The sequence below is a fragment of the Pyrgilauda ruficollis genome, unplaced genomic scaffold (assembly GCF_017590135.1).
Source record: "Pyrgilauda ruficollis isolate IOZ18807 unplaced genomic scaffold, ASM1759013v1 scaffold17, whole genome shotgun sequence".
NCBI classification, from domain to species: Eukaryota; Metazoa; Chordata; class Aves; order Passeriformes; family Passeridae; genus Pyrgilauda; species Pyrgilauda ruficollis.
In genome coordinates, this window is record NW_024515875.1 from 4991487 (window position 1) to 5019469 (window position 27983).

Here is a 27983-nt window from a genome sequence, read left to right on the forward strand (position 1 = left end):
TGGGTCTGGAGTACAAGTTCTATGAGAAGCGGCTGAGAGAATTGGAGTTGTTTAACCTGGGAGAAGGGGAGGCACAAGGGAGACCTTATCCCTCTCTACAACTACCTGAAAGGAGCGTGTAGCAAGGTGAAGGTCAGGCTCCTCTTCCATGCAACCAGAGACAAGGACAAGAGGAAATGCCCTTGAGCTGTGCCAGCGGAGGTTTAGGCTGGATATCAGCAAGACTCTTTCACAAAAAGGGTGATTAGACATTGGAGTGGGCGGTCCAGTGAGGTGATGGAGGCATCCTCCCTGGACATGTTCACAAAACCACTGGACACTGCACTTAGTGCTATGGTGTTGTTCTCATGACAGCATTCCATCACATGTTGGTCTCAATGGTCTTGGAGATCTTTTCCAACCTTAATGATTCTATGATATAGGACAATATGACACTGCAGCTCCAGGACAAGAGACCAGAACTGCTCTTTTCTGTGGCTCTGTAAATTTAAACCAGCTTAAGATGATATTTTACTGTCCCATTAGAGGCCTTTATAAGCCCTTGGTGTGCACACAGAATGAAGAGCAGCCTAAGTAGCCAAGACAAAGTTGTGTGGAAGATAGGCTTCCACTAGAGCAAGTATTATCAGGGGTGATCCTCCTATGCCTAATTTTAGTGGACAGCCTTTTCCACTGATTCCCTGGCACGAGTGCCTTCTCTTCTGGTGCTCTACTGTTTGGAGTTCTTTGGCTTCCTTTGCCTGTCTACCAGAGCCAGTGATCAAGCTTCTCCAGTTTCCCTAAGCTTATCAAAGTCTCTTTCTCACTGTTACCTACATATCTCAGCAACTGGCTCTCACAGAATTCCCTAATTACCTTCATGGTCTCTCAGAGTGATGGAGGGTTTGTGTGCAAACTAATATATTGGTGTAAGGCAAATCAATAAAGAACAAGGCTACAGCAAAGCAAATCCTAGCATTGCTTTATTGGACAAAAGGGTATGCTTCTAAACATGCTAAAAATGCTTGGAATATGGAAACTCACTGGCAGACACCACTGTTTCCTATGAAGCTTTGCAGCCTTAATTTGGCACATGGAGTCATCATGGCGGAGTCGTCATGGCCCTTGAGCCAGCAGCACCAAAGCCACTGCTAAGTTCACCATTGAATTCATCAACTAAGAAACTGAACCCTGAATTCTGACTTGTTCAAGAGTGAAAATCCTACCTCAGATTTTTCTGAAACAGAGAAATATTCTTTCTTGTTGGACTGCAGCTGCACAAGTGTTGTGCAGTTTTGAAACATGGTCAGTTTATACTTTATAGGCAATAGGACCTGCAAACTGGAGGAACTAAGGTCACCGAAGTCACTAACTTTATTTGTCTATTTTAAGCCAAGGTTGTATTACCAAGGGAAGATGGCTGTTGTACAGGCATTCACAGTGGAAACCAAATCCACCTGAAATTCAGACTCCTGAAGAATGTCATATCCATGTTTACTGAGCGTGAATGGCGTGACCTACTGGGTTTGCCCAGACCAGGCTTCTTGGTTAGTTTTGTTATCAGAGATTTTTAAGACAATATAAAAGAGACTCTCAGTAAAGCTGGGTTAGTCTTCTGTTTTTATTGATGGCTCTACTTTCATTTTTTATCAGATACTGATGTCTTCCAGTTGTAAATACCTGGAATTCTCCTGTGTGGGCAGATCTTTGTTGCAGTGGAGTTGTGCTGAGGACTGTAACAGGTAGTGCCAGGTGCAGCCCATCAGACACCTCCCAATGATATTTTCTGCACACTTCCAGCTCTGAGAAGCTGGTTGGGGTCACTGGATTGGTTCCAAGTACAAAATAGAAGACAGGAAAGTCTAGTGTGTGTTGGCAAGCATATAGTATGTTTCCACCTCATTTGGAGGGGCTATGGCACTGGGAAGCCATTTCTATAGAGCTGCTATGTGAAAGGAAGTTGTATGTGTTGAGAATGGCTACATGTATATATAAGAAAGGTAACTGCATACGCCATAGATTTGTGTATCATAAAAATGTATGTCATAAGCAAATTTAATTGTGGGATACAACTGTCAGTGCAGCTTGAAAGAATCCTCTGAATTCACTGTTGCAAGCATGTGGGTTGGCAATTTATGTATTAGCTCCAGAGGGAAAGAATCATGTCTTCAGCAGACAGCTGATGAGTCTTGGTACATTTTTGTGAGCCTAATTGATTTTCTCCTGTAATCACTAATTTTATCCCACCCTGTCTGTCCCCAAGATTTCCAGGTGGAGTACACTCAATCTTTTTAAACATTTTGAAATGGGCAGTCATAGTCTGTCATCCTGCAGACAATAAATTTCCACTGACGATCCCTGCATGAAAGAGAGACAAGAGAGGTGTTAGTGAGCCAGAACTGCAGAAGATGCTATACAATTAAGAGTAACTTTATACCAGGCAAGAAAAACATCTGTCTGCCATTAACTGACTTTCATCTGAGTGCTCTGTGTTTTCAAGAGCCAAAAGATCATAAAATATGTGTGATAGTTACAATTCCCTTACACTCCTTTACAAGATAAGAAAATCAGCTCTCTGAATCAGTAGGTCTCTGAAGACAATGAATGCTGATGGTGATCAGTCCTGAACTGACTTTTAATCAGTGACCAAGAGGAAAAGGATAATTCTGTCAAAAGTTATTGTCATAACATATATTGTTCAGTAATGTGTAAAAAATCACAAATCACTTGGGTGATTTGTAGGCTATGTCTAAGAGGGGAGTTATCCAAACAGCAAATATTGATTTCTCATCCTTGATTAAATCACATGTGAAGAAAAGTAACGTTTATGAATGTAAGGAGCGTTTATGCTCTTCTCAGTTTGTGATTAGTATTATCTCTCAAGAGAGCAGTAGGAAACCTAATTGTTAGTAGGAAGCCTGACTGAAGCAGTGGGATTCAACAGTGGAGGCCAGCGATTTAGTGTCCAATAGCCGCAACAGGCTACAAATTTAATTTTCTCTGTAGCATATTGTGCATTAAATTTTCCTTTGACAAATAGGCATGAGATCAGATGATCAAATACTGTCCTGCTGTGAAGAGAATGTTGAATTTAGGCTGCTTGATACTGGCTAACTTGAATTTAAATACAAACTGCAGTCCTTGCAGATGGCAGTTGTCAATTATATTGGTAATGGCTAGTCCTCCAAGAGGTTTCTGAAAGCTTGAATTCTGCTAATAATGATGTCTAAAGCTGAGGCATAGGATGGGTAATGCTGGTAATGGGTGATTTAATAGGAGTTTGCATTTAAGGACCCCTGCTCTAAACTGGTGCCAGACTGCTGCCTCTTGGGAATCTACTGAGAACCCTGAGCCCAGATTTTGGTATTAACTGTGCTTAAATGGTGTCATTGACTGGGTGACTCTGTCCTGAAATAAGACTAATTTGACTCTTAAACCCTGTAGGTATACATTTTGTACCTACCTTATAGGTATAAAATATCTCATTGCAGCTTTCATTAACTGAGGTTTTGTAATTGGAAATTTACTGTGCTGTTAAGCTACAAGTTTATCTTGAGTGTCATTTGGAACTGGTCTGTGTCATGCTCATCAGCAAGTATGATGTAACAGTTATGTATTTTGGCTTTGATTTTCTTTAGATATTTCCTAGATGTTTTAAATTATAATTTCCTTATAAAACTGTTCCCAAAGGTTAATGACATGCAAAATTCATTTTTAGGTTTATTTTAAGAATCCCTTATTTGGTCTATGTGCACGATTCTCAGAGACAGTTATTACTCTTTTGGTCACTAAGTTACCAAGAGAGATAAAAAATAAAGAGGATCTCTTTGTGGAAAACAGGATTTGATTGGCCAAAGTTAAGGTCTGCTAAGATAGCACTCATTATCAGAGAGACTTTTAGCTCAAAATCTTAGATCAAGTAGGTTTTCTAAAATAGGACATTGTGAAATTAAAAGTCAAGCTCCTTAAAAGAAATGTATTTTAGTCACCTGAATTAATAACATGCTTTAAAATACTGGGACAGAATTATTTCTGAAGCTGTCATTTCAGCTTGGACTTGCAGACACTAGCATATATGTACATGCTTGACACACTTATGGAATATTATCTTTTTTTTTTCTCCTGTTACTTTTGTTTGAACTCCATCATACATGCCTAGCTTCCCAGGATACAGGCAATTACTTTGTACTATTGCTATTGTGTGCTTAATTCAGTAGTTATCAGCCTGTTTCAATCTGTAGATCTCTTACAAGTTTGCTAGTGGGGATGCAGATGCCATCAGGAATTGCCTTGTGAGGCGTACACTAGAACATATCTGAACTTGCCTTTGCAGATCTTAACACCAGTTTGTAGGTGTCATCCCCTCCCAGTTGCTAAATTAATGCATTTTTCTCCAAATATTGTTGAATAATCTGTTTCCAGTTCAGTTAAAAAATTCCATGAATTCCTATTCATATTGAGTTTGACAAAATCCTCTTTCATCAGTCATATGAAACATATTAGGGACCTTAAATACCCTATAATTTAGCTCAGCTGAGCTTGGTGGATGTCCAGCTTGTCTGGGCATTTCAAACATACTTTACTGTTGGGGTGTCTGGCTGTCGATTTATTTTTCAGTGATGATGTCTGAGCAGTTAAAAAGGAACTGGCTATCCAGATGACCCAAACAAATGGAGCAGAGAAGAGTTTTGTAAAAGAAACGAGATTATGACAGTCTGCATGTGCTATTTTTATACTACATAGCAAAGGACAAGCTGTGGCTCTTACCAAGAACACCTGGTAATTCCCACCTCCCTGTCCAAGGTACTTGCTACATGTTGGGTTGTGAGTGTTCCAGTGGTGCTCTCTGGACTCAGGAGACTGTTCCAACCAGATCACAGCTACCTTACAATGCTCCACCAGAAAGTCATACCATCATCACTTGGCATGTTTCAGAGCTCAGGCTGAAGGTATTATGTTGTTTGGTTTGTGGGTTTAATTTTGCAAGCTCTTTTGCCAAGGGTTTGCAATGTGCAAACTGCAGTGTGCAGTTTCAGTTGTTTACAGCCTGCTTCAGCTAGCCCATGTCCTTCTCTGAAATTTGACTGTATCAGTCTGTCTGACACAGATACTGCCCTTCCCTGCAAATGTTCCCTTATTTATGTCCTTAGGTCACCCTGTCTGCATCAGTGTTATCACCACACTCCTGAATGGGCTCCTGGAGTTACTTCAGGCCTTTTCTAATTCTTTCCAGCTGCTTTTGTCTTGCTTTATAGACAGTTGTTTTCTCCTTTTGACCTATTTAAAATGAGACTGGAAAATATAAATAGTAACCAATTCTGAAGTCTGTTCTTCCCAAAAAAGCAGTCTGATGATCACGTTTGGTGATCAGCAATAACTCTTTCATTCATTCCTTACACAGGCACGGAAATTCACAGATAGAGATTACAGACGTGTTGGTGGGAATAGCATAATTCTAAATTTTCTATGTCCTTTGCCACAAGCATTACATGCTGTCTCAAATATCCTTGTATCAACAGTGGCCTCACTGATGCAGCGTCTTAGGGAGAAGGAAGGGAAAATAGGATTTCTGCAAGTTTATTGAAGAAGTCTAAAAATACCTACCTGTTTGAAGTGATTGGGAAAGTTTTAACTGAAATACCTTCAGAGGCTTTTTCTTGCCTCTTGTTAGCTCGAGAACATTGTCCATGTGAACTAAATAGTAGGGACACAAGTTTAACGTGCTTGAAAATGAAGAGGAATTAAAAAATGTTCACAAAAACAAATGGAAATGTGCATGTTCCAGTCAGGCTGAGACTCAGAAGACCTTTTCCTGCTCCTATTCTACCTCATGAGCTGCAAAGAATCATTAAAGATGACAAATTTGCTGACTTCTGTGATTCATCCTGCTCAGGAGGAGTGCTACAGCCCGAATCTGAATTCAGAACTGGTGTAGCAAGATTTTTTTTCACTTCATTCTCTTGGCAACACAAATTGTTTCTGGTTGTTCTGAAAGCTGAGGACCAGAAAGTTCATTGATGCAGAAAACTTTTCTAGTTTGCAATTTGTAAAATATTTTCTCTATAGTTTCAACCTGCTACTATTGCAGGTGTATGACTGCCACCAGAGCAGAGATAGGACAAAGGTGTGCTGGTGGCAGATTCCTCTTCCAGGCACTGTGGTCCTGTGAGGACCTGTACTCCCAATGTACATTCCCATGACACTGCCTTTGCTCCTGACCACTCGCCCCACTGCCATCCTATTCTGAAGGCTGCCCTCAGCAGCCAGGGACAGCAATCTGCTCAGAGGCATAGGCTACCATGGCTGCTTTGTTTTCCAGGCCTGTCCTTGTGATTCCAGACTTTACCCTGGTCCACATGCGATGGAGTCTGGAATCCAGCTGCAGGGGAATGCACTGTCTGCATTATTCCCCTACTCTCTGCTGCAACCATGAGGAACAAGGATTAAGGATAGCACTGGGAAATATTTAAGATGAAAAGCCCAGAACAGGGCTGTCCCTTATGACCTTGTGATTCCTTTATCTAAAGCAATAAATAGATACCCTTGAGTCAAGTATCTATGAAAGATATTCTTCCACTTGTAGGAAGAATTTGGAGACACGGCTTCCATTTGGTCATAAACAGGATGATGTATTTTAGCCAGGAAATTATAGTTATGGACCTGCAGCGGTCTTACAATGTGCTGTCAATCTGGAAAAGCCTCCTTGTTTTAGTTGAAGGATCCCTATGGTGAACTTTGGCAAGCTGAGAGCATTACAGTGACAAAAGCACTTTGGCTGCTTTGAGCGCTATTAGAGACAGCTTGAAATATTGATGTCTTTAAACTCCCACTTCTTGCTTCTCTTCCCCTTCTCACGTAGCCCATCTTGGCAGAGCAGTGCAGCACACCTTGCCTTGCTGTCTGTATTTTGCTTGATAACAAATGCTTTAATATAGTGGACTGAGGTGCCTAGCAAAAGACATCAGCGAAGAAATAGCTCACAATCGATGTATTAGAGGGCAGCTTAAAAGAATCAAGATCCCTTTCCCAATCAGGTTTCAGTGACTGCTTATACTCTTCTTAAACCTGCTCTGTTAGGATCTCTGTAGCCATAGGCAGACAACAGTGTGGGATTTATGTTAAACCCAAAGTTTAAAACTTTGCAGTTGTGCACAGTAAAAAGGGAGAAACATTTCTTTTTAACTGAATGGAAAAATTGTGAATCCATTTGCATGACTACAACTTCACTAGCCATAGGGCCTCTCCCAAGAGGACTAGCAAATGCCAAGAAATGACCAGGACTGATCAATAAAATGTAGTTAACTAATTTTCTGGAAAGGGATCAAGGTACACTGTCTGAATTCCTGGAGTGGCTTGAATCTGTGAATTGTGCTGAAATAGATTGGGCAGTTTAAAGCATTCACACCACAGTTTGTACGGTATTAGCTTTGCATGCTGGCAGATTCTCTGCTTCTCTGCAAAGAAAATTGAACCAAAATAGGTCCCTCATTCCCTGAAGGCACAGGGTGTTTTTACTGATGTCAATGAAATATGCTCCAACTTGAGGTAGATGAGAAAGCATACAGAAGATCCGTTGCATGGTTAGTGAAGGTCAGATTCAGCCCAACCTACCACTGCTGTATTTTTCACTGCTCAGTTGGACATGAAAAATTATCCCCATTAGCATGCTCTGCTCCTGATACACCATTCTGGACAATGAATCATATGTACTGTGAACTTCGGTCCTCAGAATTCCTAGTGTGATGCTGAGTACTACAGCAGATGGTGTGCAGCCATGCACTGTTGGGGGGAAATAGAAAAGACAGGCATTTAAAAATTTCTAATGAAACAGGTGAAAAGCAAACCTGTGCACAGCAGAGAAAGTTGTGGTTGCCCCACGGATGTAATAGTCATAAGTGTACATCATCATGTCCATATCTTCTCCATAGTGTCCTGGATATTCTGTTGTTAACCTTTACATTAAAGAAAAAGAAGATAATATCATTTGCTGTCTTATAGAAGAGTCCAGTTGAATGACTACAACTCAATTAGTAGAGTTCTCCTGCCTCTTTGAAAGTTCTTGTTTCTTAACAGCACTACAAGATACAGTCTCACAAGACTGCCTTTCTCCTCTGTGCAACTAATTCAGGTAGCTATTTGAATAAAATTCAGCCACTCTAGAACAGTTAAGAGCAAACTGCTGTATTGGAATATATATATATACATCTGCAGCTCTGGGATAAAAGCAATCTGAAGAGGAAGATAAAACTCGTCTACTACTTAATGTCTTTATTGCAGAGATTTGCTCCAGCAAATTTTCCTCTTGTGAATCTTTTTGGTTTGCAGCTGTAGACTGCAGTAAATGTTGCCAAATAAAACGATTCTACACATTTATCCATGTTGTGACTGTAGCAATTAATCCATTGCTCTTTGTTCTTTCCTCTCTCTGCCTAATTTATAATGCAAAAATATGGGTCTGGACAGTATTTGTGCAGTGTATTTGATCAGAGGACCTCAAAGTGCTTCTTCAATTATTAACCAAATTATGATTGCTGCTTCCCTGGGAAATAGGCAAGTAATACTGTAATTGACTTTACAGATAATGAGCAGATTCAGGAAGGGGGTGGAAGCTGGACCAGTACTTTCTGTCAACATTGTATTTGAAGTCTGAATGGAAGCCTGGCACTCCTTGTATTACACCATTTTACATGGGTGTTCCTACTGGAGTTGTCAACCTCACTATGAAACAGCAAAGAGAAGCATCAGGTCCCACATGAGGGAGATGCTGAACCTTTGGAAATAAACAGCCCGGCTCTTGTTGAGACTAACAGGGTTAAGACACATTTAAAGAAATCCTGGCAATCTTTTCCTGACTTAATCCAGCCCAGCAGCAGTACTTGAATGATGCTTGAAGGTGATTGAAGCACATTGCAGCCAGTACTCATGCGTGTTTATATTTTGTTAAATCAGTGGAGTCTAAGCACAGGCTTAAATATTTTACTCACTAGGAATATAATTTTTGGGATGGGTTTGAGTTTTTATGACGTGCTTTGGTTGTATTTGGAGCCCAAACCTAAAACTGTTGGAGAACTCAGAAGCGAAAAGTTTACCTGAAAACTGAGGTACTCTGGGCTATTAGGTTGCTTTCCAGGTCATACTCAGCTTTTGAATGTGAATGATCATTCAGTTAGAACACTGTTCCTAACAAATCATTTTTCCTTGACAAATGAAAATTGTGTCTACAAATGAAACTCAAGCATGACCTTATAAGAACCTCAAGTCTAAACAGTCAACTTCTTTGAAAATATCTTGTTCTCATGCTTCCTTTCCTTTGGCCATGAAAATCATCACACAGATTCTGACTTACAGTACAAGGACACCCTTCCCAGAGTGTGTTTGGAAAGTAGAAAGTCAGGCCTGGTCACAGTGTCTATTCTCTGAGTTCTGATCAAGGACTCACGGATATGCAAAGCCCTTGCGGTGCTCTGCCATTGGTAAGAAATAACAGCAGTATTTCACAGGTCATGCAGACAGATGCTGCAAACTAGGAGAAAGAGAAGAAACCATGAACACTGCCCACTCAGCCAGAGGAGAGTCCCCATATTTAGTTTAAATATTTAGTTTACTAATTTGAAGCCTGAGTGTCTGATAGTGCATCTTCAGGGTTATAGAAGGTTTTAAAAATGAAGACCAGCTACGGACCAGCATTTAATTTTGCATTCTCCCATCAGCTCCAGGTTTTGACACTTTTTATTTAGCTATTATTATGAGAAACAACTAAGAGATGTGTTTCTATGTGTTCTACCAAATATGTCTCAGAACATCTGTTTGGCACTCAGCAGGGAAATTGTTCTATAATCTTGACCAGTAGTATGTGCTGGGCAGATGAGACTGTGCACCACACAAGGTTAAAAAGCTGCTTTTTCCTCTACTCAGAAACAACTGAGAGTCAATTCTTTGAACTTCTTTCATGGGCCTCTCAGTTGAAAAATAAATCTGGTGACAAACTTCTGAATTGCTGTGGTCTCACAGACCTTTTGCAGAGGCATGCAGTATTATTCTGATGTGCAGTGGGAGTCTTCATTTAGCTGCTCTCTCTTTTCTTTCTGACTGCTGTCATCTTCCCCTCCCTCTGTATTAACTTCTCCACATTACCATGCAGCCTCTTAAGGCTCCTCCACTAAGAAATGTTCAAAAAGCAAATCTATGCAATCACCAAAAAGAAATTATTTGGGGACTTGAGCTGCTCTGAAGTGTGTCTTGTTTCATAGGCAGATGCCTAGTGGCTCCTTTTGTTCTGGAGAGAAGAATTATAAATGGTGCTATGGCTGCAATGTTCAAGTTCACAAGTCTGTGTGGTCTGTCTAATTAATTTCTCTTTGATGATTGCTGTACTCATTTCTGAAACTGTTCCCCTAAGCCCCTGCATTTCAAGGCTGTCTGTGTCCTTTAGAAGGAAATGCAATTGATCGTCCATGTAGCAGGGCTCTGTGGTATGTCCCATTCCTTTTCTATTATCTCCATTTTTGGAATCCTGAGGGTAATTTACACAAAATGTGTCTGCAGTTAGAGATGCCCTTGTGTTTAATACATAGGGATAGTCTGTATGTGGTTTTCTCATCATGAAGAGGAGAAAGGTCATTTAAGATAGATATTGAGGGTCTTCCCAAAGTGGTCTGCATGGCACAGGACAGTGGTTCCCTCAGGTTTTGTTGTAGCTTGGTCTGTACTCTTATTATCAAGTACTTAACTGAAAATGTTAAATGCTTTAGTCACTAATGAATACAAAGTGTATATCAACTTGTAAATCGCCTACCATGGCCCTACAGACACATAATTTATTTACAAACATTGTAGCATTTGTGAGCCATTTTGTGTGCCGCATTTGTGCGGCAAAGTATGGTTTGTACCCAAGTGGAGTCACAAAATGAGTGTGAGGCACTTTTTGCCTTAGTTAGTGAGGATTTGCCTGCCCATGGGCTTTTCAGGTGGGAATAGCCATCCACAGTAACCTTCACAGTGCTCTGTAAGTGCTCTGTAAGCACTTCTGGCACTGAACTCACTGCAAACAGAATTGGGCTAGGGGGAACAGTGAGAAGCCTGGGAATTGCCAAGTGCCCAAGGTTGGCTGCTGTTTGGAGTGTTGTATGACCAAGCCAGGGTGCCTGTGGTACCTGAGAGGACAGGTGACAGGGGGGGCCTAGGAAAGAGGCTGGCAAAGCAGCTGTGAAAAGATGTGTGTTATAGCAATTCTGGGCTCTAGGCACTGACTAATTTCTAACACTGAGGGATAGGGGCCAGCAGGGTGCATTTAATGAAATTGTTTGTTAAACCCAGATACACACACTGGTGTTAAGTTTGTGGAAAGACTTGTAGGGGAGAAAAGAGTAATGTGAGACCTTTAACAAGTGGTAGTCTTTCAGTCTGTATGATCTGTTTGCAAGAAAATACAGAAAATGGGAACGCTGGTTCAGCTTTTCAAATCTGCTTCTGGATAATACTGGGTGTATGATGTCTGGGAGACTTGAAGCACCAGTGGCATTGTCGAGAGAGGAGAAAGAAGATAATTCTGTGTTCAGGACTGGGAAGGGAAATCTTGTGATGAGGGCTGTAAGTAGTTTGGCCTGTGTGTGTGCTGGAAAAGTTGACAGAAAAAGGTATTTTCATAACGGCATTTTTAGCTAGAATAGGGTTGATGTGGAATGGTTTATCTTTTCAGTGGTTTACATTGCTCCAGCCATTCACACATTTTTCTAAGGTATTTCACTATAATCCTATAAATCTTGCTCAGGATAGGATATGTAAACATAAAAGGCTTTAAATCTTTCCCAGGGTTACTGTTGTTTTTATTTTAATCTGAAAACAGCTGTGTTGTTTATTTTCCATGGTGAAGAATTGCTATGGTAGAGATTAATAGAAAACACAGAGTTACTCATTTAGCACTGAGAAGAATGTTTTGTACTAATCTGCAGTGATCTGTGGCACTCTTTTAACAATTGACTTCAGAAATAGTTATCATGGGTCCATTATTTACCAATAAGAAGATCAAGTCACACCGGTGGCCTTAATATGTACAGCCTGCTGATTAAAGAAATAAATGAGAACTGTGGGTATGCCTTGCTTTCAGATGCCAAGCAAACAAAAGAAATGAGTCTTTTAAGATATGAGAGATAGTCAATGGTAGAACAGTTTCTGGCTCCAGTTGTGGAATATACTTATTCCCTGATCATAAGTACATGGTTTTGGAATATCTTACGCTATTCACTTCTTGTGTAACTATAGTGCTAACAAGATGAATGGCTTCTCTTTAACCTTCATTTCCCTCATTGTGGCTGAACTCTTCCTCTAACAATACCACAGCCAAAAGAAAGAGCTGTTTCATTTTAAGAGGAAGACATAAGCTTTAACATTAACTTTCTGACATTTGAGGACAAGGAATGTCTCCTGACACTCCTTACTTTATGGGCTTACCTTCAGATGTTGTTTACAGGTGCTTCAAGAGTATGTCTTTCCTAAAGCAGAAATTTTGTTCAAGAGCCACAAGCCTGCAAGTTACATTCAAAGAACACGGGAATTATATGACTCTTTAATCAATTTCAACTCTTCCTCCAGCTGGAAGACAGAGGTCATCTGCTTTAAAAAATGCATCCTCTGGCTGTTGAAAAGCCAAAGAAGGTCTTAGCAAGCTGTCTACAGAAATTCCAGCAACTGCTCTGAGTATAGATCCCAGACTGCCAAACTGCCAGAGAACTAGAGGTGTCCTGGAGCTCCTCTAGAGACGAGATGCTCTCTTGTGTGGCCATGTCGTGTGTTTTGTGATTGAGCTCAGGCTCCAGGTTCAGAGCCCACAGATTCACACAGACACATCACTGCTGCTGTGTTCCCACTGTGTTGCACTGAAAGCCACAAGCCCTTCCAGGGCTGAGGAGCCACAAGGCTGGAGGCTGGCACAATGGGAGCAAAGTACTTCCAGGCCTGCATGAGCTCGTGCATTGCAGGTACAAGCAGCAGCAGAGCTCAAGGCAACTTGTGCCTGCTTCTCAAGAAAGATATGTCCAAAACAAGTTGGCCAGATTTCCAATACCAGATCAAATGTGTTTCTCCTAAAATGTATCTGGAAGATTGTTCTGCGGATTGAACTGCAAGGTTGTATTTGATGGGTAATATTTAAGAAAAAAAAAAAAATAAACTTCCCCCAACAGTTAAATACCTTTTAAAAAATGGGAAAAGAGGGGAGGGGAATTGGGTTGTCCAGAACTGCATGTTTCCATGACATCTATTTTGAGTTCACCTCTTGGATTTGTACCTCTGCTACTGGTCATCTCTGAGAAATCTGCATAGGATCACATAATTTTCCATATGTCTTGTGTGGTAGGTTGCGTCAGGAAAACAAATAAGTGCTTTAAACCCCATAACTCTTGGAAAATGTAATCGTTGCCTGGAGAGTGTCACCCTGACAGAGAGCAGCCACAGCTCCAGACACACCTTCTGGCACCTAAACTGCTCATTGTTTCTAGAAGGGAAACAGTCATACACAGTCTGCAGACTTGGGGCTGCTCTGTGACATGTGTTTGCTTTTCAGAGTATGGAGTCAAGCTTTCATTTCCCGGCAAAGAGAAAAATCGGAGCTCTAATGGGACCACTTAGTGACACTGCTTCTGCATTTGTGATAGATTTGCTTCCTTTATGGTGCAAATCAGCACACAGTTTATTTTATTGTGGTAGCATTCCCTAGCCAGGTAAAGTAAAGGGAGCTTTTCTGCCTCCTGTGAGGAATGTTAATTATTTTCAGTATGTTAAAAATGTGCAGAATCCATGACAAGTCTTGGCATGATGAAGAAGGAAGCTAAGTACTTGTAAAAAAAAAATTACAAAGCAAGTGCAAAACTATGAGACTGGAAAAGATTAGTAAATTTATTTTCAATATGAGCTTACTGCAGAGGAAAGCTGGGAATTAATGGTGAGAGGATGAGCTGTGAAACAGAACTACTGGGTTCAAAGAATAAGAATATAAATGCTAACAAATAAAGTCATTCTGCATGTATTTGACTTCATTCATTCTATTAAGCAAAGTGAAAGCAAAGCGTTGGTTTCACTCAGCATGATGGTGTTATAAATTAGTATCCCAACAAATACTAGCAGTTTTCAAAAAACACAGGGATATTCTAGGTGTAAAAGCCAGGGCAAATTCTAACAAATCTGTTGCATGACTCATGCACATAAGAAAAACCTGTCATTATTCTTTGTAGGATCATCTCATTTCAGGAAGAATGTAGTCCTGAAGCAGAAGAGACAAGAGCAACCATACGTAAGGATCAGCTGGTTTACTGTTTTTATATGTACCAGAGAGGCCTGTATGGAGACAACTGGAAGAGGATGGAATCAAATACCCAAGGTGAGAGCTAATTTGAAACAGTTTTGTCACACTTCAATATTGTCAGTTTTCTTAAAAATGCATTTCTGCCCACATCTGGTTTCATACTTAAGGATACATTGCACATTAAAAGTCAAGGCTGCTGAGAAATTGTGCAGTGTGGATTCTCTTTGAATATAGATTTTCCTGTGTAATGTGTGATCCACAAAGTACCACCATCATTGCATACTTTCCTGGTATTACTTTTCCACATAGTCATATACTAATGAAATAGTATATTTCATGCTTTTGCATTAAAATAAGCCTCTCCAACCAAAAAATAGGAGTCAGCAGCATGTTGATTGCCAATTCTCCACAGTTACTGTATTTACAACGAGTTCCTGGAACAGAACAAATACTATTATTTTATGGGGCAGAAACTGCAATAAATAATGATACACTATACACACACATTTTTGTTGTGTCTCACATGCATATACAATGTGAGGTCTTACTCATGGTAGCCCAGAACTACTTTGCAGTTTGTTTGGAAAACGTATTCTTCCTGTCAAGTGCCTGTTAACTAGTGCAAGATACAGACCAGAAGCATGATGTGTGAACAAAGTCTTGTGACAATAATTTGGAAATGCTAATGAAAGTTATGTTGTGAGTGAGATCTCCTGAGCTTAGGAGACAGGAAGTTTGGTTTCAGTACACTGAAATTTAATAACTCAGACAAGTCACATCTGTGACTTCATGAGTAAAAGCGAGTCCAAAGCATGGGGTTTCACACTACCCTGGTGAAGTTAATGTTGGCTATATGTTGCCATAACAACCACTACTTGCCCAGAGTACTACTACACCATCTAAGCAGGGAGAATGAACCAGAAAAGAAACCATTCCTAGCAGATGATAGAAAAGAGACCGCTGTTTTGGAGGAGAGACTTTATCTGCGTGGTGTGAGTCCTCCAGTAAAAAAGTCCTCCTGTGTGGGACCCCAGGATAGCTCTGGTGGAAAAGGACTTCAAAAAGTCTCTGCAACAGCCCTCTGCTCCAGACAGGGTCAACCACAGGGTCAGACGAGGCTGCTCAGCTTTTATTTGGTTCAGTCTTGAAAGCCTCCAAGGAGCCTCAATGGGAAATCTGTCCTCATAGAAGAAGCAGTTTTCTTTACATCCCACTGAACTGGCAGTCCTGCCCTCAAGCATGTCAGCTGCACCCCCAAGTTTGGTGTCAAATGCAAACTTGGCCAGCATGTGCTCTGTTGCCTCCTCAAGGTCATTGATAGAGATATTAAGCAGGACAGGCACCCAGGAAGGATATCACCTTTTAACCACTGCCTCTGAGCCTGTTAAACTGTTATATTTTAACTCATCTAGTTGTCTGTCCATCCAGACCCTAATTTAGATAACTGCATGTGGAAAGAGCTGATATACATACACCTTGCTAACTATAGAGGCAGAATTTTTTTTTAATGAACCCATAACAAACTATGCACCAGAAGCTTTTCACAAGCCCGGTGACACAGCTTCCTACCTGTTTTACAGCTCTCCCCTCCTAGAAGAATATGAGTACATGGGCTTTCTACCCTGCTAAGAGGGAAAAACGCTTCACCAGCTTTTGAAATTCTGCCTTTTCTGCACGGAACTGCAGGTGAACTACATAAGGCTTTCTTTCTAAGCACAAAAATGGAGTGTTGTCACTGCTGAAAATAGAAGGGCAGTATAGGAGTCTGTATGCAGCTGAGATTAAAACTAAAGACTCCAGTAACCCCAAACATTTACATCAGGATTTGCCTTACTCTGAATGCCAGCTTGTAAAGCAGACACAAAGCTGTTCCCAGTTGTCAAGACAACATCTGAGGGAAGTAGAACTGCCAACAATAACAAAAAAAGTCAGAGATTTCTGTTGTCTCTCTGAAAATTTATGCAATATTAAAGTAGTACAAGAGATTGGAAGAACTGATTTAAAGTCTGAATGACTTTCCCTCAGAGGGAAGAGCCTGGGCAGGTATGTAAATAAACCATCAGGTAGGGAACATACATAGGCAACGTCTGCTGGAAAGGAGGCAAAAGAATGTTCAGAAGAATGTTCAAAGACTTTGTTACAGAGATCCTGTAATTTAAAGGCATTAAAAATAATAATAACAAAAACATTTATTTGCCTCCTGGCTGCAAGGAGACTGAAGGATGAAAAGCAAGGCAGTGCTGTTGTGTTTGGCCAGTAGCCAGTGAGCCAAGTAAGACCAACAGGCACATAAACAGTTTGTATGCATCTCAGTGGGAAGCCTCCTTCAAAGCTGAGGTCTGGAAAAAAAGGTTCAAGCACAGGTTTACTTTTTTCTTCCTCTACTTTCTTTTCTTTTTTTCTTAAATGTAGGCAGGTTAGTCTTTGTATCACTGAAAATAGCTAAATTTAAGCTGAATGTAACACCGGAGCATAAAATGAAGACTTCTCTTGAACAGAATGGACAGAAGAAATACAAGCTGCCTCTACAAAATCTGCTCCTGTCTTTGGTTTTAATTTAGAGAAACCACACCTGTGGTGTGTTTTAGAGAAACTGGGAAGCTTGGGACGTGCGGCTCATTTTTTCACGGTCTCCATTAAGTTGCCAGCACTAGTTGTGATACTCTGTTGAGACCATGTGTTTCTTCTGAGTTTATGATCAGTAGCTCATTTTGACTTGGATCTTTAAACAGTTTTGAGAGAGAAAGCATAGTCATATGCAGTACTGTTATGAATAAAGTGGTAATTCGTGCTGGACATGGAAGATTATTAATGTAATATAAAATAAAGCTTTAAGCTTTTTTTTAAAGCTTGCTCCTCCAGCAAGGAGGAGAGGGAGATTGCCACACAGGATGGTGAAAGCCACAACTCGCAGCCGAGGAGGAGGTGCATCATTAACAGACGAAGAAAACCTAGCCTGCACAGGAGATGGGCACTCCCCGCTGGCCTGAACTAGAAAACTCCCAGTGATGGTGGTCCATGTAGATGTCCACCTCAGACAGACAGGACCATCAAGGACATACATCTGAATGCAGGATTCTGGGAACTGGAGGTCAGCTACACATCAATTCCTGGACAAGGCTTTGTCCAGTGCAAGACAGAGAACAGACACAACATGAATATGGAGGACTCCAGGAGGGGACAAAGGGACTCCACCGCAGGCAAGAAAAAGAGTATAAAAATCAAACTCTGCCAGGCCTCGGTGGTGAACAGGGGGATTTGGTGTGATAGAGGCTGGATCATAGTTCACCTGCTCCGATCCTGGGATCGGCTCTACTTTTTGGTTGTTGGTGGTCGGAACTGTATATCGGTCACAAATAAATTTAATTTTTATTTTTTATCTAATTGGCTGGATCAATTTTTACTTAGTACTAATGTTTTTTCTGAGGTAAGTGCTAAAAGTTAAGTCTTGTAAGTCATTGTTGCACAAATATGTAGCACAGAGATGCTTCTGTAAATGTGCGGGATTTATAGCAGGAAAATGTCACTCCACTTTGGAGACTTCTGTCATGGTTTCCAGCACAGCCAGGCTGATGCTGATCCCCAGACCTGTTAATTGAGGGCCAGCTACTGTGTTGTGCTGTTCAGTGTAACTGCACCCTTATTCTTTCCCTTAGCCTCGGATCCTTAGCAATCCTGTGGCAGACTGGAAATAACAGGCTTAGCTCCATAAAGCACAATTAACTCTTTTTCAGACAAGGTGTCTGACAGGTCAAGCAGCCAAAGGCATTTATAGGGACTGTTGGGAGAAAGAAGATCACAGGTTTGGTGTCTGCTTGAACTCACCAGCAGGAATATGGGCACCTCTGGCTATAGCGGCAGCAGTAAAATTGCCATTCACGGTCCAGCACTGATGGAAAATACTGACTCTGGAAACCAGCCACCAGCCCATTGTTTGAGCAGGTTTGATACCTAATAATGAGGGGAAAGAGGAGAACACACAAGGAAAACATGGTATTAGGTTCCTTCCTAGATAGTTTCAAACATTTCTCAAAACAGCATTAACATTTTTGATATAGAGTGCATGTTGAGGGCTTGACTTTGTGCTGAGAAGCACGGTTTGCACTTGCTGTGTATAGAGTAACAATTTTCTATAAGAAAGCAGCAGTAGTTAACCAATGTCTTAACATTTATAATGCACTTAAAACTATTTAATCAGGCTAAAGTATTTAATCATTCTAGTATGCTAACCAGGAAAGAAGATTGTTCTGGTGTTGATGTTATTTGATATTATTCTCAACTGTTTACAAATTATAAGGCTGACTTCAAAATAGTCCATAAAATAGTCCATTAATATTTTTGTTTATGACTGTTGGTATTTGAGGATTTGGGCTTTATTGAACTAACCTCTTCAACTACTTCTCTACCACAAAAAAAAAACCCAAAAAACAAAAACAAAACAAAACAAAAACAAAAACAAAAAAAAAAGCTTGAGAATCTATGTCATAAAGGAAGTTCATTGACTTTTTTAATTGCATGCTTTCACAACTATGTGTCTCTAAGAGACGAGATTTTTTATTAAAAACATTTAGGCTTATGATGAAATAATTATTTGATAGCAGTCACATAAGGAAAACCGTGATTCAGATGTTATGTAATTTTAAGAGTCACAGAAATTACTGGATTTTCAAAAGAAAAATCTGCTGCTTCATGCTTTCTGTGTGCTCAATAATTCTATCATATGTGTGAATCACTGCCTCCAGGTAGAATAGACTTGGTCTCAAAGCATGCATGCCTCTGTCTGCACACCCTATAACACCTTAACACTGATACCCAAAGTAATTCAAGTGGTAATCAGTTTGAATAGCTTGCTTCTTGGAGACTAAAGACAAGGAGCTCATGAAAACAGACAGGTCATTGGTTCAGCTATCAAGTGCTCATTCTCTCAAGCACCCTCCTGGCCTCACTGTTTCCCTACCATGAAAATTATAGAAATGCTGTTTCTTCCATCACTTTTCCTTTTCTTTCTTTTCCTTTCATCAAGGAAAACCTGTAGCAAACTTTCTCTGCGATTTCATAAAATCAATTACAATGATCTATCTGAAAGACACTTTCAGAAGTAACTGTATGTATAACAGATAGCAAAAATCTCCCTTAGTTTTGTGACTCATTATGACCTCATTATTTATCCTAAAGACCTTAAGTTCCTAGAAAGGAAAACACATCATCTAGTGGAGTTTGGTGTTTGGAAAGTCATTCACTTGTGCACAGGGGTGTTAGTGCTTGTAAAGACAGCATGAGGCTGAAGTATGCAAAAGCTGAAAAACAGATCAATTTTGACCAATACAGTGATGAATTTCCCTGCCTAGTTTTCAGCATCCATTTTTGAACCCAAGGGTCTTTTCTCTGTCTCTTTCCCTGTGTTCTGTTGTTCAGACAAGAATATTTACATTTGTTTGTGTCCCTATATCTCCCACGCTGATGGGGCCACAGTACTTGTGTTTTGTGAGACTCTTTCAAGGACCTTCAGAGTTCAGTCATGATGGGGACTCTGAGTTGCTGTGGTATCACACCAAGTATGGCAGTCTGACTTTCACTCAGTGGATTTCAGCAGGGCTTTGATAGGAAGTTGTTCTGGTTTTGGTTCATAGGCCATAGGAACATATGGCCAAGACTGAGTAAATATATTGGATAGCTGTAGATGATTGGTGTTATCCTGATGGAAGAATGATTGATACACAGTAGTATAGAGACTGGTTCTATCTGTTGCAAGATGAGCATTAAACTGTGTAAAATAGCAACAAACTTGTGCCTCATCTTCCATCTCTCACCCTTTCTATCTGCATTTGTACTGCTCAAGTCCTCGTGCCCCTGGGAGATTTTCTAGGTCTTTTGCATAGGTCCAATGTTGGGAGCACTTTGTTTCTCCATTTCCTTGGCATTTCCTCTCAGAAGCTCAACACTGCCCTGCAACTTCCCATCCCCACTGATCAGATCAGTGTCTGATATTCCTGTTCACTTGTCTTTGTGGAAGGTTCTTCTTCTTTTCTCTTCCCACTTCCTCACATTCAGTCTGGGAAGTCTTGTCCTCTTTGCCTTTGTCCTACAACAGTTTTTTTATCTTCCTGATGCATTATTTTCTACTAATATAGTCTGGTTGTGATGGAAAGATTCATTTTGAAAGAGACGTCACTCATGGAAACTTCTCTCTATAGTGAATTAAGAAACAAACCTAGCTAGCATAACACTCATATGTTTACATGTTATATTTGGGTACCAGATTTTAGGAAGGTGTGGTTGTTTTTTATTCTGATTCTGTCTTCTCATGATAAGTTTGATTAAAAAATATAATTGGTGTTGCCTTAAAAATTAGTTTCTGAGATGGAAAGTGTACCTGGACATAAGTACAGTTTTATAATTAAATTGCAGTTTTAAAAAGTAAAATTTGAAATACATATTAAAGGTCATGTTCAATTCTCTCTCTTTGCTTCTGTCTCAAGGACCTGTAATCATTTATTCAAGCTCAGTATTTGGTTTAACAAAAAAAAGGTAATAGTGATGTTGAAGTACTTTTCTTTAGCTTTGAGATAATGCAAGATTATTTGCCTTAATCTTTCTAGTTTTTAAGTAAAATCCAGACACTCCTTCAAAAATGAAGAGATGCTCTCAGAACTTGAAGTGCTTATTTGTGAGGTCATATGAAATATTTCCTTCCCTTTCCTTTTCCCAGGTGGCCACTTTCCTACAAGCAGAAAGTAATTCTTCAAGGGAAACAAACAACCCTCCCCACACACCTTTTCAGCTCTATGAACTAATCTGAAAACAACACTTAATATATCAGAATTTTTTCCTTATCTGTTGAATTCACTATTCTTGTCACAGCAAATCCTGAAGCAAGTAGGGTGAATAAAAATGAGTGATTCAGGAACTTGGATTTATAGCCAAGTCAAAACAATATTTTTTCACACGACCCACTCTTTAGCACTTTTACTACAAAGGGTAGTTCAGTACTCAGAGTTAATGTGACCGGGTTCTCCTCACTCCTGAAATCCTGATATTGCTAAGAAGAGAGGAAAATGCCTCTTACAAGGTGAATGCAGAAGAATGTGAGAAACTGACTGGAACTGTGTGGGATTAAACTTGGCAGTGGGTAGGTTTTCTTTTTCTAGTTGGCTCAAGTTGCCAAGTGTGAAGAGTTGCCTTTTGGATCTGGTACTGGGAGAAGAGGAAGGCGAGCTCGTTGGTAGGGCGGGAGTGAGAAGATTGCTGGTGAAGATAGCTGCTCTTGGATGGGAAGTTGCCCTTGCCTTGGGTACAGGTGTGGGAAATGACTGCAGTGTTCCATAGAAAGCCTTATTCTGGGAGGAGTTCTGTGTAGTAACAGGGATATGGTATCTGAGACTTTCCTGCCAAATATTCTTCTGAACTCGTTAATGAGTGTTGTACAGCTGAGCTCTGTCATGGCAAGCAGTCAAAGCATGCGTCCATGTTACAGATTTAGTTCAGGCCAGAACTGCTTTTGTTCTTCACTGGAGCTTTCATCTGAGACCAAACAAGAGCTGGTGTGAAACAAACCCACCCAAAATGCATATGTGAATTTTGGATCTGTGCATTACTTGTTTCACCCTATAGATCCTCTTAAATTGTGCCACATTATTTGTGAACATCAGTAACAGCCTCAGCAGCCAAGCGTGTTCCTCATTGGCTCAACAGATGTCTGCCAGACTGAATACAAACATTGCTTACAACAATAGAATTGTTTTGAGCAACGGAATCAGCTTTGGTGACACTTCGGACTTATGCCTGCACCTTAATTTTGCTCTTTCCAAAGCAGAACCCCAGAATGTTGTGCCCCACCTAATGCTGGTGCTGTGTGGGAAGTCTCCCTCTGAGGCCCCCTGTTCCTCAGCTACATCAGCACCATGTTATCCTGAGGATGAGAACCCCAAGAGGAAACCTGTTCATTACAAATCTGCTCAGGGAAGCCCAAGTTAAGCTGCAGGAAGTAGTGCTGTTAGAGAATGCACTGAATTCCTGCTGCACTGACTGGGATTATGCTCCCTGAAGCCCTCTAGAGCCATGCAGAGGCTGACACACAGCTCAGTAGGCACCAGGTCATGCTGCATTGAGGGTGATTTGTTCCTAACAGGGTAACATAAGAGTGTCATTCCATGTCCCTGTGGAGGAGAGGCCCTATACTGCTCTCCTGAGTTATCTTTGTGGAGTGCCCTCCCTCTGAGTAATTGGATTAATTGTGTGATGAGAGCTAAATCAATGGTCATCTTGTTACAGGTGAATGGGCAGACATAGAGGCTGAGGGCAGGCTCGGAACACTTGCAACTCCTGCCCCCAGACAGAGGGAACAACTTTTATGTGTTTAATTAGGCCACATCAGTCTCCAAAAGCCAATTCTTCAAGGAGTGTTCCCTATCTGTTGCGGGGTGCTGAGACATGTTGTTATGCCACATGCCAAAGGCAACCTCTGTAATATCTTCAACAATATTTTCTTTCATTCAGGGGGCATTTATGACTTTTTTTCTCCCTGACCAAGGGAAGGCAAGGCCCTTTTCATCCTAGTGATTTCTTCTTGACAGTAGCTGATGAGGCCTCCTTTTCTACAGAAACATTCTTCTTTTCCTCAGATGCTCCCTCTGGACTCAGTCCATTGCAGCTGTGCTAAATGGACTTGTAGCACTAATCCTTTAACATAAACTTGGGGCTCTGGAGAAAATTAACTTGTTTGTGTAGATAGCACAAATGGAAACATTTTCAAAGAGCAGCTGGATTGTTGGGTTTGGGTAATACAGCCTCAGATCTGAAATTTGGGATTGGTCAGAGATTAGGAACAAAAATAGTTCCTACTGATGTGCCAAGGTGTGCTGCCAGAGCCTGAACAGGAGGATCCTTTGCTCAGCAGTCTGCCTTTGCACCTAGTTTGTGGGCAAAGGAGGGAGAGAATGGGAGTGGGGAGGGAGAATCTATACATCTGTTTTTTCCAAGTCCCATCTAAACACTTTCTCAGATGTCTAAACAAGGAAAAGAGGCAATAAACATGGAGTAAATTACTTTTGTCTGGAAATGCTTCTCCTTTTTGCTTTACAGCTAACGGGGATTATAATGAGGATATGGCATGGTTTCGTCTGTATCATGTGGTGTAAACCAAACTTATTTTACTGGAGGGAAGAGTTGCTTGTCTTCACTTGCAAGATTTTGTTCCTTTGTTTGTGTGAACCCTGTCTTTTGATATGATAATTTTTGGCAGGAAAAATAGCTTTTCTTAAAACCGTTGTTCAGAGACTGGTCTGTAGAGGCAACTTTGTAGTATTCAACAAAGCAGTGAAGAACAGTCTCACCCTCAATCATTCAGACCTTAGGTGATGAAATATTTAAACAAGGTCAACATTTCTACAGTACAAATGGAGACAAGAACATAAAATTTGTGCTTCCTGAAAAGATAGGATTCTTTGAAAAGCTGCAGCATAATTAGAAGGAGTAGAAGGACTCGAGGACTTCTGCAGTGGAAAGACTGCAGAATCAGGACATGCTCTGGAGACTTTTCCCTACTCCAGACATGAGTATTTCCAAATTATCCAGGAACTGATTCTTGCTCCCAGTTGCTCTCTCTCTTTTGGATATCATCTTGGTTAGCAGATAGTTAACCTTACTCTGAAGGAGTAAGGTGTTGAAACAGATTCAACAAAGTCTTAGTACACATACTTAACTTTAAAAATATTCACAGATTAATGAGGCTGAGAAGGCATTCCTTATCATCTGATCCAATCTATTGCCACAATTTCTCCTTTGAGTCTTCTAACAGGTTCACAAACTTCTTATGTCCTTTCAGCAAAGCACAAATGCACATAATCTCTTCAGAAGTGCTTGAACATATATGATTAACTTCAGGGATGCATTTTTGCAGTGAAGCACCATAGTTAGATATATTCTGAAATGCCACTAGGTAATTCTAGGTAGTGGTCAGAAGGGATTGGTCTTCATGAGTCTGCTTGTGAAAGAGATGGGGTGTGCCAGAGAGCAGTTTTTATAGCACCTGTTCTCTCCATTGACACTGGAAGGAGGCAAAGGTCATAAACTAAGCATTATTAGGCATTAGATGCCTAATGTGGATCCATGTCATTGTCCTCTTTCTGTTGGATAGTTTTTTTCGTATCTGAAAGATTCTAAGTTTTATGGTTTGATTGTCTAAGTCTGCATAATCCCTAGTGTTAGTGAAGGAAGCAAACTTACCAGGAAGCTCTGCCAGTGGTTCTCTCTTGCTCCCAACTCTCCTATCCCTATGGTCCACCCATCCATTTCTGTCATTTTGTCCCAAATACTGAAGGCCAAAGAAAACAATGAGTTGGAGACTCTTTCTTCTCTCTTTTATAATTCCTCTTCATTTTCTCTCCTAAGCTTTTCTTTGTTTATTGTCTTTTCTAAATAAACCTCTCTTGAGTTTGTTTCTAATGTGCAGCTGTGCAGCAGTCAGGAATGGTCATTTGAAAATCACCATTTGAAATTTGAAATGCCATAAGCATAATATGTCAAAGGTTATTTTTTTTGTGTGTTTCTGCCAGACTAGATTTTCTGACAAGGGTTCTGGCTGAGAAACCAGAGGGAATTCAGAGAAGAGCTGTAGGTATGATTAGTGCTTGCTTAGGACTGTTGGAATATAAAACCTCCAGAGGAGAACTAGAAGAATGGAGACATGTTCAGCCTGAAAGCAAAAGCATGGATGAAGGTGTGTGAGTGAGGGAAAGGATAGCTGCTACCTTTACAAAATATTCAGCAAGCTTGTTCTCATTGCTTAGTGAAGGAAGGGAAAAGAATAAAAAGCTTCAATTGCAGCAGAATAGCAGCTTTTGACACTGGGTCCCACAACATACTCCTGGAAAAGCTGGCAGCCCACAGCCTGGACAGGTGGTGGAGCTCACCATCCCTGGAAGTGTGTAAGGACAGACCAGATGTGACACTCAGTTGACCTGGTAGTGTTCGGTCGCAGGTTGGACTCAATGATTTCAAGTCTTTTCAGAGCTAATTGATTCTGCAAAATTTTAGCAAAAACTTGGCAAACTTGTAGTTACTGGTGGTACAAGCAATTGAGTATCACGGGATGTGGTGTGCAAGGTGAGACAAAATACTCTGTGAGACAGAGCTGAAGAAGGAATATTTTAGTCCATCCTACAAGGATGGGAAAATGTACTAGCAAGTCCAGCAGAGTGCTGTGTCAGCTGACATGAGAATGACATATTGCTCACCAACAGATTGGTTTGTTAGGAGATCAGCAGGGAAGAGAGCTGGCCAAACAGGAGCCATTTGTACAGATGGTGACTCGTATTTGTGGTCCCACTTGATTATTGAGTGAATCTTTTTAGAACTGGGGATGGCTCCAAATAGCACTGAGGTGGATGGGGAAGAGAGAGAGAAGAGGGACACCTCTGAGAAGTAAGAATGCCAAGAGAGAAGGCAGGATTCTCAAAGGTTCCCCAGGATATATCTGTGCCATCACATTAATTTGAGGCTACACTGGCCTCCACTTTCACTCCAGTCACTGGGCTCTTGGGCGGCAGTGTTGGCATAACCAGGGATGTGCTTGCCTGCTGCAAGCCTCTCTCCATGAGGCACTGTAGATACAGCTAGCTCAGCCCTGGGGGTGGAAAACTGAAAAGTGCAGAATCCAACCAGGCACAGCTAGCTAGGATTCATGGAAATGGCCCAAGTAACTAGGAGCGCAAGTTCCTAGTTACTTGGGGGGGGAGGGAGGGAGGGAGGGAGGGAAAGGAAGGAAGGAAGGAAGGAAGGAAGGAAGGAAGGAGTTGATCCATGCAGAGTAGGCAGAGAGATGTAAGAATTTTGGACTGAAAAGATAAGCTAGTGAAGAATTACTAAAATAACTCCAAAAACTAGTAAAGGAAGAGGAACTGAGATAAACAATGGTTGAAGAAGAAATACATTTGGAGAAAATAAAGGGTTTGCTATAGGAAAAAAGTAGGCAACAAAGAGGACAAAGTGAGAAGATTTTTTTAAGAGGTGAAGGAAACAAGATTCAGATAATACACTGTGGATGTAGTCATGCTAAGCAAACAGAGCACAGTGATGAATGGTTACAGCAGAAAAAAATGTTCTGTATAGACTTATACACTATCCTGTTTGTGAGAAGTGAACTTGACAATTGCTGCCAGGGATTTTTAGAAAGCAGAAAAATAAGTTTATTTTGAACAAAAAGAAATGTCTAATTCAAAATTATTATGCAATACATACAAATTGCATCAGTATATAAAAAATTAAGAAGTCATCCAGGATTATCACAATGTGTTCTTTCTGCCTGTTTTGCAGCTCTCCCCCTTTTTTCCAATTCTTATTCCAAAATTAAACATGGGGTCAATAATTTTTTCCCTTAGCAATTGCATCAGCCATAGGCATGTATCACATGGTAAATGAAAGAATATGAATAATTCAGAACAAAATTTTCAATCATTTAAAAAGCAGAAACTTCACATTTCATTGCTAACCTATTCCCATATAACAAAATTCAAAAAATCACATTGTAATTTCTGTGACAAAACCATTTCAAGTATTTGAAAATACTCATTCCTGTGTGCATTTCATTCTGTCTGAAGAATATTGCAAACCCAGAGTTGTCCAAAACTCTGTTTCCCATTTCATTAAAAAACCCAGAAAATAATTAAATACTGGGTATTCTGCCCAAATATGAAATGCTATAAATATTTCCAGAAATTATTGTCTCCACATAATGTGATCACTTTTGCCTCCAAGGTTGATGGGAAATGCAATATTTAATTAAGCAAACTGATGATATTAAGGAATTAACATGATCTTCTGCTATCATCATGCAAATATATATGCCACCATCATCGCTTGTTAGTGTGGATTTTTGGCTCCTGTAATAACAGCACAACTAGAAAACAGCATTTGTTTATGCTTAAGCCAAAAAGCTTAGCAACAAAAACACAAAGCAAAGAGCCAGTGCAATACAGAGATTATTTTTTCTAGTGATAAGAGTGTAAGGATGGAGTGAGGAGTTTTGCAATTTGTTTCCCAGTTTAGTCACTGATTCAATGTGACTTTTCAAAAGGGACTTTGTGCTCTGGTCACATCATCGAAACAATAGCAACACCAAACTACTTCAGAGCTGAGGTTGTGAGTGACCCTTCCAGCAAGAAATTGCTACAGAGAAGACAAATGTGATGCTGATCAGCTCCAATGCATTGTGAATAAAGAGTCTTAAGGCAATGAAACCTGCTGGTTATCATGGCATTCATATGCATTTGCATTTCTCTGACCACAGTATTAGAAGCCACATTCCACAGGGGTTATCAGGGCTGTGCCCTCCAGGGGTGGTTGGGGATTATCCTACCATTCAGTTCCTGCCCTGTTGATCTCTTCCCACCAGCACTCTGTCGGCTCACCGAGGCTCTGGGATGCTGGCATGCAGGCATAGTTCCACAGTCTGTCAGAGCCTTCCTTCTTGCTGAAGACACTTCTGACGGCCACGATCACCTGCCCATGTGGGCACTGAAAGTTGAAACCTTGCCGGTACACATTGACCCATTCATCATTATCTCCATAGTTATAGGGACCATAGTAATAGTCACTGTACTGGCCCCATGCCACAGTCACCAGAGGCAGGAACACACAGAGAAGGAAAATGTCCATCCTGAAGATGTTCCTGGTTTAGAAGTGCTCCTCTGGTTTGTTGGGCTGGCCC

At 40.7% G+C, this 27983-nt stretch overlaps 1 protein-coding gene across 1 annotated transcript; it reads right to left on the reverse strand.

Annotated features, from left to right (window-relative positions):
- Positions 1 to 944: 944 nt before the first annotated feature.
- DPT (dermatopontin) lies at positions 945 to 27949 on the reverse strand. Its single transcript, XM_041464087.1, has 4 exons — positions 27633 to 27949; positions 18104 to 18229; positions 7824 to 7931; positions 945 to 2337 (listed from the first exon to the last, which is right to left on the reverse strand). Exons 1-4 carry the CDS (start codon positions 27929 to 27931, stop codon positions 2271 to 2273), a joined length of 600 nt encoding a protein of 199 aa, XP_041320021.1. The 5' UTR covers positions 27932 to 27949; the 3' UTR covers positions 945 to 2270.
- Positions 27950 to 27983: the final 34 nt, after the last annotated feature.

Excerpts from the sequence above, each read along its gene's own strand:
- DPT (XM_041464087.1), bottom strand. The coding sequence starts at position 27,931 with ATGGACATTTTCCTTCTCTGTGTGTTCCTGCCTCTGGTGACTGTGGCA. Across the intron at positions 7,932-18,103 it reads AGGTGCCCATATTCCTGCTG|GTTAACAACAGAATATCCAG; the intron begins GTGAGTTCAAGC and ends TTTAATGTAAAG. Across the intron at positions 2,338-7,823 it reads ACTTTCTCTGCTGTGCACAG|GGATCGTCAGTGGAAATTTA; the intron begins GTTTGCTTTTCA and ends TCTTTCATGCAG.